Source organism: Dermacentor albipictus, chromosome 3 (genome assembly GCF_038994185.2).
Source record: "Dermacentor albipictus isolate Rhodes 1998 colony chromosome 3, USDA_Dalb.pri_finalv2, whole genome shotgun sequence".
In the NCBI taxonomy this organism is placed as follows: Eukaryota; Metazoa; Arthropoda; class Arachnida; order Ixodida; family Ixodidae; genus Dermacentor; species Dermacentor albipictus.
The window spans coordinates 27,514,902-27,531,880 of NC_091823.1; the positions used below are offsets into that span (position 1 = coordinate 27,514,902).

At 48.8% G+C, this 16,979-nt stretch overlaps 1 protein-coding gene across 1 annotated transcript in view; it reads right to left on the reverse strand.

Annotated features, from left to right (window-relative positions):
* LOC135921689 (post-GPI attachment to proteins factor 2-like) overlaps positions 1-16,979 on the reverse strand; it is an 18,303-nt gene continuing 1,324 nt past the window's right edge. The window contains exons 2-4 of the mRNA XM_065455989.1: positions 3,608-3,979; positions 2,696-2,804; positions 1-244 (exon numbers count right to left, since the gene is read on the reverse strand). Of these exons, the coding sequence (XP_065312061.1) occupies positions 81-244; positions 2,696-2,804; positions 3,608-3,979 (645 nt within the window). The 3' untranslated portion in view covers positions 1-80. The remainder of the gene's footprint in view (positions 245-2,695; positions 2,805-3,607; positions 3,980-16,979) is intronic.

The following is a 16,979-nucleotide window of genomic DNA, read 5'->3' on the forward strand; positions in this document are numbered from 1 at the left end:
TGAGAGAGAGAGAGATGTGTGTGTGTGGTGTGTGCGTGGAAGAGAGCGCGCATCCATTGGCACTAGCGGCTTGTCGTGTCTCATTGGTCCTTCCGGGAAGAGGCGGAGGAAGAAGAGCAGACGGCCTTCGTCACGGGCAGGCCGACGAGCAGCTCCTCGTTGGGGATGTCGTACACGAGGGTCAGGTGGAACGCCATGTTACACAGGCAGATCACGTACTCGCAGATGGAGAACCAGCTGAACGCTGCGAGACGAAATGATAAAAGGAACAAGATAATTGCATTAGGGCAGTGAAAGAGAGATGGACGGTGGCTTTCGGGTAACAAAGGGTACAGCGATGCCTCCCCCCCCCCCTCCCCCTTGCCAGGAGTATGTACAACGGGGAGGGGCTTAGGGAGAAGAGAAATGCTGCTACTATTATTAAGGTAACGGTAACAGCGATATCGCAGGCGCTTTCGCCAGGTACCGTATTTGTTAGTGTAAATCCCGCATCAACCCCCCCCCCCCCCCCTTACGTTTGTTCCGCTATAGTGACACGGAGTTGGTCTTGGATGAGTCTATATTACTTTTACTGATACCGCGCATGCTGCACAACATGTACACATCATGCAACTACAAATGACCTGTTAGGAAAATCTTGGCAAATCAGTCCTGCGGAAATCCGCAAAGTGGACGAAGATTCATAAAAGGGGAAAAACGTCATCCACCGGCAGTAGCACCAAGCTGAACATAGAATAATAACAATAATAATAATAAACCATACGGATTTCCCAGAAAGAAAACTTAATATTTGAAGGAAAATTCGTCATAGTACCGGGAACGAACCCGGGACTGCCTCGAGAAGACGCTGGTCCCGTGTTCGAGTCCTCGACTAGGACGGACTTTTCTTCAACTGCTAAGCCTGGTTTCTGAAAAAAAAAGAAAAAAAAGATGTATGGGTTTTCTTTTATGTTTCTTGCTACTCTTTCATGCATGGCCATTTGTCCTGTTTTAGGAAAACCTTACATTCGATACACTTATCTTTCTCCGGAGCCGTCGCTGGCTTATGTAGCATGTCCTGGAGCACCCGCTGATGTTAATCGACGCAAAGTAACCTGTCTTGAAACTTTGTCTCCTGGAGTACTGAGCTCCGAAGTACTCGTGCGCGGGCCTTGCACGAGTAAATGCGGTACTACCACAGCGAGGCTGGAGTTCCGACCGCAAACACGGCGAGACCCATTCGCATGTGCGCCACACAACGCCGGAAGGTTCACACCGGCACCCGGTCTTGCGTATATACGTCAGTAGCACACACAGACGGGCTCTGCGGCTCAACGCCATGTTTGAAACACGTCGCCACGACGCGCTTGGGATGGCTCGTCCAGTCAGAGAGTCGTGGGCTCGCCGTATAACCTTTAACGCTAACGACTATCCGCGTCGCTTGCGCGGTCCATACATAATCCATTTTGCTCTCGGTCGATGGGTGCCCGTCATCCTGAGTGATCGCGCGGGCTATCCGCGCGCGAGTTTTATTGGTTGCGGCGTTCGGTGACGTCGGCTCGAAGAGCTCTCGGCACGCTGGACAAGTCTAGCAGTTAATGTAGCCAGAAGAATAGCTATAGTTGGTTACTAGAGCGGTTAGCTGCTCCACCATACATATGGTTATGCTGCTGCCGTGATATGCCAGCAGAGCACGGAACGGAACCCGGGAACGGAAAGCATCGTATACTGTCTCCTGTAGCGCGAGTTCACTGCTCTGACATTTGCGTCGGAAAGTGTCGCACAATTGAGGAACTTGCTGCTAAACGTCTTTCTTTTTCTTTTTTTTTTCTAGCTCCTGTATGTTGGCCGCTACACAAGCATTCAGTTGGTTGCCCCTTGGCTAACCGTTAAATGTGTTCGGTTGCTTAGTGTGAAAAGTTGTCGCGCCACTTGATATTTAAAAGCTCGAAGTGAATGCGGTCCCGGCACTGCCAGTACGCGGTATACGCTACGTGTGCGCCAAGGGCTCGACGCAAGCGCGCGTGTGCGGGAATGACCACCTCTCGTCCGCGCATGTAGCGGTATAGCTGCGCTCCCATCATGCACGGCGCCGGGACCGGGTTCCCAGTCCGCTAGAAGTCCGCGACAGGATAGCGCCCTGATTGCGGCGCTGTCGAGCGAAATTCCATTCAAAACTTGCCTGCACTGCCGGCAGCTTCGTGCCACACAATCGAGTGGATGGCATTTCTTTTTCCCCTTTAATGAACCTTCCTCCACCTCGCGGGCTTCCGCAGAACTGATTTGCCAAAAAAAATACGATTTATAAATTACTATTAATTACTTAACTCTTGCGCTAGTGCCTATGGGAGCTGCAATCACAGTGGTTGTGCTATAGCATGTAAATCAGGGGCAGCAGATGGGTATGCCTAAACTTCGTCATTCTGGCTTCAAACGGCTTTGCGATCTTGCTAATCGGTCTTAACAAAATTTTTCGTTATAAATGCAACATTCGCGACGATTACGAACGCGCACAGTCTTGTTGCCTTCGAGCGTTTATAAAAACAAGATTGTTTGGTAATTTGGAAAGATAAAGCGTAATACGCAACGCCACAAGAGCACTTGAAGCCACAAAGCACAATGCTCAAAGTATCGCAGCGCCAGATTTATTACTAGTAATTTTATTAGGGTACTCTATGGCCTGATTGGTTTTAAGCCATACATAGCGCACACCTACCAAGTTCGACGCAGTGGATTCGGTGCTTGTAGAAGAAGAAGAGCATGCCTGCACTGGCCGCCAGGGTCAGCACCAGCAGTGAGAATTTGAGGCGACGCGACTTACGTTCCTGCGGTAGCCACGACGATATGCATGAGTTGGGGCTGTTCAGGAATAACAGAATTGTTATAGTCGCTAAGAAGCAAAACTCTCTCGTCATTTCATTTGGATGAACATGCCGCGTTTTTCTACAACCGTCACGCTGACCTGGTACACTCTGGAAACAGCGTTATTAAACGAAACTGTGACAATGAACGGATTTGGGACGACGAACGGAACTAATCAGCAGATAACAGGAGAGTGACAAATGACAGACATTTCCTTGCTCATAGACGGCAGAAGTGGCCGACTGACCATTGATACCCAAAGATACGCGCTGGAAATTATTTTCGAGAGGTGACACTATTGGTGGCGGAGGGGGACCGAGGGTTTGTTTAAGTTGGCAAGAAACACTCGGAAGACGTTAGCATTTATGCTTGCAGTAATCAGACGAAAGCTCAACTTCAAAAAGATTACCGGACGTTAATTTCTGACACAAGGTGTCAAAAGCTCACCATTCTTTAGCCCGGACGAAAGCTCATCGGCGGAATATGTGGCGCGGGGCATTCACATAGGGAGACATTTCTTTATTCTGAAGGTTAGCTTAGCTTTGTCTGGCGAATTTCCGCGCTGGATTTTGTGCTTACTCTGAACAATAACGCCGTTTACAAGTTAAGCTAAGAACGTGCAGCCCCTAAGCCTTTTTATCGACTTTTTCGGAGCTTTCGTCACAGAAGACGGCCGAATATTGCGCGCGGCTTAGCAGCGACGGCGGCCGCGATTGGAGGGCGGCGGTCGCGCGCGGCGATATCGCGATCGCCGCACGGTCCTCACCATCTGGGTGTCGTCCTTGTGGGCGCACATGTGCACCGCCAGGCACGTGCCGACCATGTAGAGCAGCGACGAGACCATGAAGACGATGAAGATTTTCTCGTGCACCGGGTAGTTCTCGCGGTTCGAGACGTACGTGACGCCGACCAGGGACAGGGCCTCGGCCAGGTGCAGCGCGTAGTTGGCGCGCGTCAGGCGCGAGAAGAGCGCCCTCTTGGGGGCCGGCACCAGGGCGGCGCGGCGCGCGAAGTAGCGAGGGTAGAGCGACGCCAGCAGCAGCCGCGGGCCCGTGTGCAGCGCGACGCCCATGCGCCACACGTAGCGCTGCGGCGAGATGCCCGTGATGGCGCTCACGGACGGGCAGAAGTTGTACACCTGCGCACCAGTGACACGGGATCACTCCCTGTGCTGCGCGCCATTCGGTTGTCCACACTCTTCCACTAATGTGTGTCTATGAGGGCGATATAAAGAAAAAAATAAAGGGAGCGGGGGGTAGGAGAATATGGTGAAAACCACGGCAGGATGATTTTTGATGTCAAGCGAATGCTGCCGAGGCCTGCTGAGATATGCTGCTGGGGACATTTATTAAAATTAGCTCTGTTGATTGATACTATAAGGCGTTCGGGTGCAGTGATTGCAGTGCCTACAGGATCGGCCCGCGATACAAACCGCATTAAGATCCGTGCGAGGGCGCAGTCGTGCACCATAGTGCTGAATCGGCTCACCTGGTCAGCACCTTCGACTTTATACACTGTCTTCTCCGGGATCGGCTCAGTTTACTCGGCCAGACAGCCGTTCATGCTGATTGGGGGAGGGAGAGGGGAAGGGGTTTTCAAAGAAAGCTTCGCTTTGAAAACAGTCTTACATAAACACAATACATGGTGATTCTTATATACTCTGTGACAAATTTCGAATACTCCCCCCTCGCACCCCTCCCCCCTTCAGTTTTCCAAAATCACCGGAACATTACCGAGTGATCTCCTCTTGAACGCTTGCATACAGACTTTTTTTTTCCCTTTCATGCTGATGATAGATCTGAGTTTTCCCTGTGAGTGTAAGCTTCTTCATGTATCTCCAGTGACCTCCTTCTTCGTTTACGATTCTTCTTTTTCCCTTTGTGTTATGTGTTTGTGTTAGGCTTCGGGCTTTTATTCGACACACTCTAAAGGAATACTTATACATATTTTATAAGTAGTGGAAACTTTGCCGCACGCTTCTCGCGCGTAAAGGTACGACGCCAATAAAGTATCAGGGTTGTGAAACCCTGATATGATGTCTTAATTTGATGTTAACGTTTGTCTAGGAATGACGGAACTGGCGTCATTGACATTATCGTCACGTCATTGAAGAGCAAAATTTGCTGACTTTGTGTAGGCAAAAAGGATCGGTATGCTGAAGTTGCTCAAAAAAAAAACTATACTGCTACGCTCGCGTGCCGCAGCGCTGGCAGAAACGGAAAGTGCCAGTCAGTCATGGCGTCTTGACGCATCCATCACTCTAGTACCGAAGCCGAAACAGGCATGTTGAAACACGTGTATAGTAACTTATTCAGAGCGTTCTGACGCTGGCCAGCATTTTCTACTAGTGCTCGGATGGTGCGGATACTCATTTCACGAAAAAAAAAAAAAAATACGAGTCAGTCAGTACCACATTAAGGAACTCCGCATGTTCTGCTTGCTATGAATGCAATGCTTCAAGCCACTATTGGCGGCGAGGAGTTACGGAGTCGCCCTCTATCGGAAGCGCCACGCTGGCGTAGTATGAGGGATCACGTGGCGCGATCCTCATAGGTTTTGCTGTCAGCGCTCACCGAAAACACCACGCGCGAGCTCTCCCGGACATTTCTGTAAGCACTTTCGAAACGATAGTAGTTTCTTACTGTCTAAATAATAATCTTGGGCAAACTGAAAGCACACAATCGTTTACAGCCGCTATCTCTTTACCGAATACGTACAGTGAACGCCACTGCGCGCGGTCGCCGCTATGGAGTCTCCCGAACCGGCTTCTTGCGTGAAAGGTAGGTAAACGCTGAGAGCAAACTATGTGAAATATGTTCTTATAGTGTTTATATAACTAAATGGAGCGTAATAGAATGAAGCCTCAATGCAGCGATCGCGCATATTCGCAGCGACCGACTGCGCGTCTGCATGCTTGTCCGCGCACTGTTTCGCTTTCTCCGCGCGCGCGTTTTCGCACCGTGCCATGAGCTTTAGGCCGCAGAATATGAGCATTTGACAGTATACAAGCAACCATTGTTGCGTGGGCGCTATCAGAGCTGTTCAAAAATAATTTCATTGTAGAGACTTCGACGCCTACGGGGACTGTGATGTGCCGTCGCGACGATTCAATCTTTTTTTTTTCTTCCAAATTCTTTGACCTTTCAATACTATTTCTCGATTTGCGTCGCACTGTATGTTTACGGCGTTCTCCGCGTGCAATTTCCCGCTGCTCCTTTTTTGTAATCCAGTGCATTAATTCATAACACAAACATTACCACATGCCATGCTTTATTTAAGTGTGCTTCTTACCGCTGCCTTTCCACTCCACTGAACTTGCGAGTATCTATAGTATCGACAAGTTCATAGACCAAACCGTCATGACATTAGTCGGGCAGCGGACTCGGGCGAGCGTCTAAGTGCGCGTTTTTCGAACATCGCAGACCCGGCGTCGTAGCAGAAATCTTCCTAGCGTCTGTGCTTGCTGCATACACGAGTTGTGGCCGATGACTGTTTGCCGGTTTTATGTTTCGCGAGCCAAGCTTCACACAGCTTCTTGTCCTGCGGCTACGTGTGAATAAGGCTGACACCGGCCTCCGTTACGTGCGTCCGGCCCTGCGGCACCGAGCAGTAGCCTACCATGTTGCGCGCCTTCAAAGGCAGCCACTACCTATTGTAGTGCGTTGTAAAGGAGACACTCGAAGCGGGAAAATTTCGCCACTAAATGAAAACCGCAGCGTACGAGAGAATTTAAACTCGTTTTCAGCTCGCTTCGGCGCGCCCGAAGCAGCCGACGCGGCCGCTATGTCCACGTGATCCCTCCTAGCACGTCACGCCGACGGTGGCGCCAGCTTTTCCAGTGGTGGAGCTCGAGGCCAATACCTCTTTTTGTCTGTTGTGTGGATTAGTTGAGAATCACGCCAGCACATATCGAAGGTTAGGCAGGCGGAGGACAGACGCGGACGACCTTTTAATAGCTGACGCTGTAATCCACCCTCCGAGGTTATCATAAAGCTTTCTGTATGCCGCGCCGTCTTACATGCGTTCTTATTACGAGGTCGCAGCTTCTCCGAAGAGTCACAGTCTACATGTGCAGATCTAGATGTGCTGCGTCACTCACACTGCTACTGCGTGCGATGAGAAAGCATTCGGCAGATGCCATGCTTATGTGGGAATTAATGTCAACCGAAGATCTCTTTCATGTTTGCGCAAATGTTGAAACAAGCCCACGTAACGCTAATGACGAATGTGGTTGCACAAAGTGACGCAAGTGCAACGAAAATTGACCTTACGTTTGGGCTCGGCAGACGACAACAAACTGGTTGTTTACTCGGCAAGACTCTATCCGCAAAGTGGAATGAAGAAGCAGAGGAACCCTCGCTTTAAAATGATCATGGAAGTGGTGGCTTGGAAGTGCTAGATGGAAAGATAACTAGTCTCCAGTGGCAACCGAACCCACAACCTCCGCATTACGCGTGCGTTGCACTACCAATTGTGCTAAGGCGACGGCTATCACTCCTTCCACTAACTTGGGTTCATGAGATCTTCATGTTCACGAGATCTGGGCGTGGGAGTGTTAGCCAGCGCCACTAAGAGCCATGGTGAGAGCAAGTAGAACATTCTTTTTTTTTGTCCGATGACGTCACGTAACATGTGAACTTAGGAGAGCAGACACGTGGTTAATAAACCCTCGTATACTACACTTAATGACATCAAGGCTGTCAGATTCGAGACCCTCGCCATAAATGAACGAGAGAAAAAAGACGATATATATACACACACACACACACACACACACACACACACACACACACACATATATATATATATATATATATATATATATATATATATATATTATTTATGGCGAGGCATGGCCTATACATATATCTATATATATAAACAATAGAAGAAAGAAGCGGGACCGAGGGGCTCGATTAAGGCTGCCAGATTGGATTCCCTCGGTTTTCTTTCTTCTTCTATATATATATAAGCATATACAGGGTGTTTCAGAGAATACTAGTTGCACAAAAAATTCAAACACATAGTCGATTAATTAACAAAAATTCACTATTTAGCTTTGTAACTAATTACCTTATGGCCCATATTGCAGTTTACAAATTCTATCCGTGGAGTTAGCAAGGCACTTGGAACGAATTCGAAATGCTCCAAGAAATATATGTATAAAGATATATATTTCTTGGAGCATTTCGAGTTAGAATTCAGTTAAAGAAAGAGGCTGAAAATGCGTCAGTGGCACATATTTCTATAATTATCATATCTGATTAGGAATCATGCATGGTGTTAAACTTTAGGGACCGGTAAATTTTGTATTCGAAAAACAGCCACACTGTTTTTTGTGTTCTCGAACATGGTTAGGCGCGCTCCCAAGGAACTAGCAATTCCGACAAATGCATCAATGTATAATCACCCTTTTTACATGAAGTGCAAATGATGTCGCTGCGAAATGGCATACTAATGTGAGAGAAGAGAGAGAAGTGGTTCTTGTGGGAAAGGAAGAAAGGCTAGCACTATTTTCTGCAACCCATGCGGGAGCACGGCTCAGCGCCAGCAGGGTAGGGAGATGGGATTAAAAGAGAGAGAGGGTAGGAGGGGGAAAGGTAGATAGTAGGTAGGATAGTAGATAGTAGGTAGGTAGTAGGCCATCCGTCTTTGTAGAAATTTCCTATAGTCTCGCCGAGAGACCCGACGAGTCGAAGTACTCGACGACACTTAGGAAGGCTGGTAGTTGATTACGACAGGGGAAGAGGATATCTTCCTGTCGTGAACATGGGAGCCCCAGGCGGTGGAACTCTTGCAGAAGTCGGCCGCGGTGCTGCAGGTGAGCAGGGCAGGCCAGCAGGAGGTGTTCCAGAGTCTCTGGTTCACCACAGGAGGCACATGCTGGCGAGGTGGCTTTCCCAAGGCGGTGCCGGCGGGCTGCCGTCCAGTAGCAGCCAACTCGCAGTCGGAGCAGCAACGAGGCATCCCTTCGTGGGAGGCCGTGCTGTGGAAGAGGCCGTGGAGGCCGGCCCAGGGATACTGTTTGTCCGGGTGGCAGGCGATGATGTGCCGGCGCAGCCTGTTTCTCGAGAAGCCTGCGGCTGTTACAGCAGGGCTGAGGGGGATGCTCGAGTGGTGGGCACTTTTTGCAAGAGTGTCCGCCTCTTCATTTCCCGGGATCCCCACGTGTGCCGGTAGCCAATGCATGGATAATGAACATCCTGCGTCCTGAAGGGCCGCCAGTCTTGAAGAGAGCAGCGCAACCCCAAGGCTAGCCCTGTCAGGGTTCTGCAGGCAGAGCAGCGCCGCCTTGGAGTCGCAGAAGATGGCTGCCGGGGTCACTGGTAGCTCCTCTGCCAGTAGGTCCACAGCAAGGTGGAGTCCTGCTAGCTCTGCTGCGGTAGAGCTTGCATGTCCCGGGAGACGGTACAGCTTGCTCTTTTGTAGGGCCGGTGCAACACAGGCTGCTGTGGATGAGCCCGTCTCCGGTATCACGGATCCATCGACGAAGATGGATCCGTGATGGACCCTCCCCCCTTTAAACTTTTGAGAGAGAGAGAGAGAGAGAGAGAGTGTACGCGAGCGCGGGAGGGGGTGTTGAGGGGGCAAGGTGCCTTAAAGGTGCCCTTTTGCTCCCCCCCCCCGGTAAATATGTCTGTTTGTGCACATTGTGAAAGCCCAGGTTTCGTCGCGAAGAACTGTGCGAGAGTTTGTGTTCCCTTTCAAGGCAGGAAGCAAAAGTGTTCATTAGTTATCGCAGAAAGGGCTGGGCGCCTGTCGAAAACTTCCGTGACTGATGAGGACAGGACAGCAATGACAGTGCAGCAATGACCTTGTCGTGTTCTGCGCCCGCTGAATGGTCCAAGATTCAAGATCCAAGCTGAATGAATGATCCAAGACCCAAGCTGGGGGCGATGAAGTCGAAATTGGGCAATAGCAGGTATATTCCTAAAAGTAATTAAAAAGTAAGTTCTGCATCGACGGTGGGAACAATTTGTAATCCCACTCCGCACAAAGCGCGAACGTAGTTCTGCGACCAAAAATACCCAAGGCCAGCTCACAGCCCAGTATATAAACAAGTGTGGAAGTGAAACGCGAGTAAAGTTTGACGCCGCGTTGAAAAGGAAGGGAACTCATTCGCCCGCATTTCCCGTCTGTTTTTGTGCCAAACGTCCAAACGCACTTGTTGGAGCAATAGCCGGAGGCTATATGGAAGCTCGCCGCAGTCCCATCAAGAAACAAACTCAAGCGCAAAAGAGAAATTTGGCAAAGTACCGACAAGAAAGTGTAACAACGACAACTGAGCGAACAAAAACAAAAGGCTGCAAGGAAAGGAGAATTGCGCGCCTACGTCCGGCGGGAGAGCAAGATTGCTGCGGTTCAGCGCAAGAACAACTGCGCGAACACACGGCTACAGAGAGAGCGCGCTTTGATGCACCGCCGGATTGAAAAAAGCTGGCGGATGCACCATTCGGCGAGTGAAAAAAAAAGCGCAGCCAGTTTCGTATAAGCAATTTCGGAGACCGCCCGCGCGTTCGACCGAAGCCGCTTTCCTGGTTCGTGCAACGGGGCCGTTTTTGCTGTCGCAGGCACTCCGATGATTGAGAGGAAATTTTCTCTTCACTTCGCAGAGACTTTCGCATCGCCATATAGCAGTCCTTGAACCTATCACCACACGGTCGGACGGCTTCTCCCGATTGGCGTCGAATATATATGGGCCGTGGATAGCTCCTCGTGTCAAGGCTGAACTTGTATTTGTCCAGAAACGTTTCCCGGCATACGTGAAATTCACGAAACGAATTAGTTCTTTCGGCTCATATATGTTATTAGAGATTAAAATTGACGGGGATGGTGCCTGTAGGCTTCGCTAAGATGTGTGTATAATATCATGCGCACTCCCGCTTGCATATGCTTCGTCGGCATCGGCCGCTATCATATATCATGCTTACATTTCTCCTTTTCGCGTGAATGCGTTCTAAGAAATTATGTGGGAGGATGTTCGGGCACGTGATCCGTATCACAAAGCACTACCCACGCATGCGATTAGTTTGTTTGTTTAACACTTGCAACGTCCAATACAATTTAGTAGGACGCAAAGCTCATAGCTTTTACAAGCTTTCAGCGTTTCCAAAGAATCTTCAGCGCTTCGATTTGTTAATTCGACCTCGCACTACCGCCTAAATATATATATATATATATATATATATATATATATATATATATATATATATATATATATATATATATATATATATATACTTCGCACTCATGTACCGTCGTACATGAGTGCGACCTAAAAACCAGCATGAATTTTTCCCCAACTACGAAGTCGTTCGTTTGCCTAGGAACAAATATGTTCTCTTTGTGGACATTGCACTATATGAACGCGAAAGTCCGATTTTCACTGCACACATGCCGCCTAAGTGCGTCTACGCGAGGAGCTCATTTAATTAAAAGGAGGACCGCCTGCTAATGCGAGCCGAGCGAGGTCCAGCGCCGTCGTGTCAACAGACAACGTCCGCTAACCCCCTCCCCCCCCCCCCCCCCCCCCCCCCTTCCCCAACTTGCACTCACTGCCACTAAAGACGTTTCTTATCTGCCTGAGAAAGTGAGGGTGCACTTAGCGCGCGTCTTCAGCATCGGGCTTGTTATGACAATCTGAAGAAACCACCTCCTCACTTCTCAAGTAATCTCGGGGCTTGCTTTCTTATCTCATTGAAGTATATTTGCCCTTGGTAGGGCCCCGTCTCGTATGCTTTCAGCCCATGGACAGCGGCGGAATGTGTCGGCTCCTTGTTCATTAAAGAGGAACAAAGAAAATAAGAAAGACAATCGGACAAGCGGATGGCGAAACTGATAAAACCGTGCGAAGCCTGCCTTTGCTACAAGTCTTGGGACAAATAGGGGGGGGGGGGGGGAAGCGGCGCTAATTAGCGCTTAAAGGACATTTTAGATATAAAAACATTGTGAAAGACGAAAAAAATAAAGAGAGTACCTGCGCGCCTCGTTAAATTCGCAAAAATTCGTTAAAGTTGCCAAATATTGTATTCGTAGAAAGAACTAAGGAAGAAGAAAGTGATTAGTCAGAGGAGAGCACGCAGAATTGCAGGAAGGTAGTTTTAAACGAGCTGTTCAGGAATATACATAGTAGCGACGAGTCGATACTATAGAAACAACTCACTGCGCCGAAATGGCGGCCGGTAACTAATATTCGTAGTGGGGCAGAGTATATAAGAGTATAAACAAGTATAACAGTATAAAAGTATAAATAACAGTAGTGGACAGAGTATATAATCACGCTACGCTTCTAAAAGACGCCCTTATTCGTTTAGAAGGTCAAAGGCACGTTAAAGAGAGACGCTTAATGAGTTTAAACTGGCGTACGTCACTATTTCAAAATGTAAATCAATGAGTTTAAACTGGCGTACGTCACCATTTCAAAAATGTACCACTCGTTTTGCGTTGGCAAAAAAAAAAAAGTTGATATATCGGTGCGAACTAAGGCTGAACTAAATTCACGATTTGAATTTCGCGCCCAAATCACGGCGTCGATGACGTCTGTCTGATGTCACAGATTTCTTGAGATTTTTTTTTTCGCGATGGATAGATGGATGGATGGATGTTATAGCGTCCCCTTTGGAACGGGGCGGTGGGTTTTGCCACCAAGCTCTTGCTATTATACTGCCTAATGTCCCACCTAGGTTAAACAATAAAAAAAAAACACTGTGAACTTCCACAACCAAATTTTCTGATCCCCTATTGCGAACTCTGATTTCGCACCTCTCCATTTTTTGTCGTTTCCCTACTTTTCTTCCACCAATCCTCCAATCGCCTCTTACTAATCCCTATTGCGGACATGTTTACTTTTCCAGCGCTCTCGCTGAACCCAAGGGTTTCAAGGAGGCCAGTGGTGCCTAAATCGACCGCTGGGCAGACGTCTTCACATTCTAATAAACCATGCTCCATAGTTTCCCTAGCTTAACCGCAGCAAGCATATGCTTCTTCTTCCTCCTTATATCTCGCTTTATAGGTGCGTGTTCTAAGGCCTCCCGATCTCGCTTCGAAAAGTAATGAGCTTCCCTTTGAGTTTTTTTTTTCGTTTTGAACTTCTGAGCGGCATCGACCGGCTTCTTTCTTTCGCAGAAAAAAAAAAAGACTACAAAAGTTGCCACGTATCAGCTTTATGACGAATGCACACTATGACCCTTCGTTTATTGCTAAAGAAATGTAAAAAAAAATGAAAGAAAACAGCACGAGACATTGTACTGGGCACACCAGGACGGAAGTTATAAGCTGGAGGCGCCACTTTCCTATCGCTCAAGCCTTCGGTTAAGGAATGACTGACCTGCTCCCAGTTTCAGAAGAGTAATCAATACAGGTAAGATTTAAAATATTTCGATTTAGTGCCGCGTACGAGGACAACAGGGCGCGCAGAAGAATCGCCCGCAGCTGTTGGCTGCACTACACAATAAATCTGGGAGCCAGACGCAGAGTAATTACTCGGGGCATCTCGGCTCTCAAGAGCGACAACCACAGAGAAGAGAGAGGTGGAGAGGGCTGCCGCAAATGACCCTTTCCCCTACGTCGGCGGCCGTTCGTCAGAGCCTTTGCTCGCGCCCTGTTTATGGGCTTTGCATATTTAGCGCGCCACTTCCAAAACGCTCTTTTTTCTCCCCCGTCCCGCTGGGCCACGGGAGCTTCGGCGGAGCCTTGACCGCCGGCGCAGGCAATTCGGTTCGCCCTCCTCCTGATAAATTCACGCCTTTCTGGACAAGTCCTCGCGGTGTCGCGAAAACGAGCTCACGAGAAGCACTAGGCGGATCAAAAGATCTCCGCTCGTCTCCTCTAAACTGCTCCCCGGGGTTGCCGTGGAAGCAGGCTGTAGTATACGTGTGCAGTTGAAAGGTTCGGCGGAGTGTTCCAGCTGTATAACAGACTTTTGCAGCTCTCTCTCTCTCTTTCTTTCTCTACCCCTGCCCCCCCCCTTTTTTTTTTTCGAGAATTCGCGCGGGACCCATTACTCATGCATGCAGGTCCCCTCATTGTAGATTTAGGACCCATTTTCTTGGCGTACCATTTCAAGTCTACACTCTCGCGCACTTTTCACGGAACCTCCCGACTGATAACATTGTCTTTTGCTCATTTAGTTTTTCCTTCGGAGCTCTTCATTATGTATACAGTATACGGGCGCGTCCTCGAGTAAGAAATCTCCCGAAGATCACACACAGAGGGACAATCTTTTACGCTGTAAGTATATCCCTCCGGAGGACTGCGCTGCGAATACGGGCATACATGTTTAGTACGTATTTCACGCAGGGAAAGAAGACGTCTGCATTTATCGTGGTTCGATCAGCTTGCTAAATGACGGTGGTGTACCGACCTATCTCCAGACGATTATGTCCTGACGTTACAACGCTTGATCGCAACAACGTTCGATCGGAGTGCTTATATCTACGCCGCTTTGGCTCTTAACGAGTGTTTTTTTTTTTTTTTGAGGAGCAGTCAACGAATATTGCTACGAGAGAATTTTAGCGAATCGGACGCGCCATCTTACTGCAGTTAATGGCAGCAATATGGCACTTTTGAGTCATCCTCGTCTGCGCGCATGACCGAAGACAGTGTCTTCCGTCGTGTCGGATGCATCGTCGGTCAGCTCAGATTCCCTATTTTTCGTTTTCCTTAAACCTATAGCAGGGCCCCTTAAGGGCCATTGACCTATAGCTTGAACTGAAACAACCTGCAGCATATGTGCTAACCCGGACAGCGCCGTGTGCATTCCTCTGTACTTTGTTCGATGCGACTCAACACTATATTTGTTTGTATTGCGTGTTTCCATTATGCCTCTTCAATCCTTTGTACGCATATTGCTAGTCTAGACTCACCAGCCTCATTAAGTAATCATCTGATGCGGTAGCGACAGGAGGTCCTCTGACTGTCCTTCTTTATTTTTTCTTGGGGGGGGGGGGGGGCGAGTGGGGGGCTTTTCCTGTAACAATCTTCTACGCCAAAAACCCCTGTATATTTGTGCTACGTTGACTTTAACTTCAATTCCATGCCCACATAGAAATGAAACTCTAATGTTCCCATTCCGGCATGATATGATGATGATGATTAAAAACTTTATTTATCCCTCTTTAAAGGGAAGGGGGCAATGGAATAGAGGGTGGGGGGAGGAACTACTTCAAGCAGGCCTCCTTTATCCTCTCAGCCCACTCACAAACATCAAGACTAAATACACCATTCCACATCACATACACGAGAACCTCTGCATCCCCCCAATTCCTAAAAATATGCACCCTGTGCATCACAAACAGCGCAGGAGGCAGCGAGCAAAGGCTCTCCAAAAAAATGGTTGTGGCTTAGCTAAGGTTAAGCCCCGGATGCGAAGCATACTAGCCTTTATTTTATTTGTTGAACCGCTGTTTAGCCTGGTTAACTGCGGTTGCTTGGCTATATTTGGTTCGGCTAGACGAAGAAACAACTCATGCGTTACTCTGCTTCGCCTTCAAGAGTGGAACGCGACAGCGTTCCCGTCGACCCGCCAAGGGGTGTACGACAATGGGCTACGGCGCAGCGACTACGCGCCCCTCATTGGACGCGGTGAGCGTCGAGCAACGCAGCGTTCGGCGCGGCAACGAAATGTGCGCCTGAGCAAGCGACGCACGCCTGAGCCTTAGAAACAGCTCGTTTCTAAGGCAACACCGCATTCACTAGAGGCGCTTTTGTACCGCTGCGAAGCATCGTACTCGTGGCTCAGTGGTAGCGTCTCCGTCTCACACTCCGGAGACCCTGGTTCGATTCCCACCCAGCCCATCTTGCAAGAGTTGAACCAAAGCCACCTAGAAAATCAGTCTCTGTAGCACGCCGCAACCTTCGCTTCTCATTCCAACGAGCAGCTCTGTCTCCAGGAGGCATCTCACCTCGTGAGTGTCTAGCAGAGGCAAGCGCAGCTGCATATATACCGCCGCGACGGCGCGAGTTGGAACCCCGTTTCTCCTCTGTCGTGACGTCACGGTGTCACGTGGTATTGAAGGCGACACCGCCGCGCCTGAGGAGCTGGGTTGAGCTCTCGTAATATGCTTCGCATAAAACAATTTTCCACCTCTAGAGACGTGCTCTATGTTGATGCCGCCGAATATGGAAACAGAAATCATTACGCAATATCGGTCATTAACTCTCACGGCCAGGTCGCTGCGGCCGCCTCCATTCTTTGCTCTTCCTCGGAGGAGGCGGAGGAAGCGGCCATAGCCCTGGCCCTCACAATTCCAAATTCATCGGTTATCGTTAGCGACTCCAAAGCAGCCATACATAACTTCGGAGCGGGTAGGGTCTCTAAGCCAGCCCTTTCTCTCCTCTTGGCCCATCCTTTCCATCAAACTGTGGCATTAATCTGGACTCCCGCGCATGCGGGCCTTGCCGGAAACGAGGCGGCTCATGCCAGTGCCCATTCCGGCATCTTCCACAGATGTGCAGGAAACTTGACACCGGAATGACGTGAACACGGATCTCGTTAATGTACCGCAAGTTAGTTTTGGGATATACGCTCAGGTAGGTGCAATCTCATTAACAGATCCGCAATTCACATTATTGACAAGGGTGCGTGCGTGCCTCACGCATATCTGCGGGTATTGAAGCTGAAGCCGGCAAGTACACTTAGTAGCACGCCGTAATAAGGTGATAATATATGTACATAGTACAGAAACGAACCCCAAATCTCTTCCCAGTCTAGACTCCGAGTGAACGAAATGACAAACAGACGACCCTAAAATATAATTTTATCGCGCTTAAACCGTACGGATTCCGTCAGTCATCTCACTGAACACATATTCCTACAGTCGTTATGAGAGAACGATGCCTAGTACACAATTCACTGCTAAATTCGAACTAACTTATTGAGTTCTTGCAAGCCCAAGAATGCCTTAGTTCGCTACCAGTTTATGGAAAACAATATTTATTTATTTATTTATTTATTTATTTATTTATTTATCTACCCCTGTAGTCAGAATATGTAGGAACCCAAACGGTGAAGTACACGAACTGGCCAGCCTGTTTTCTTGATGTTCTGGATCCTAGACAACAGATTGGTGGAGATTTCAAACCAATCAATTTTCAAAAACCCCTCTATTAGCAATTGAAAGCGCATGCGCAATCAAACC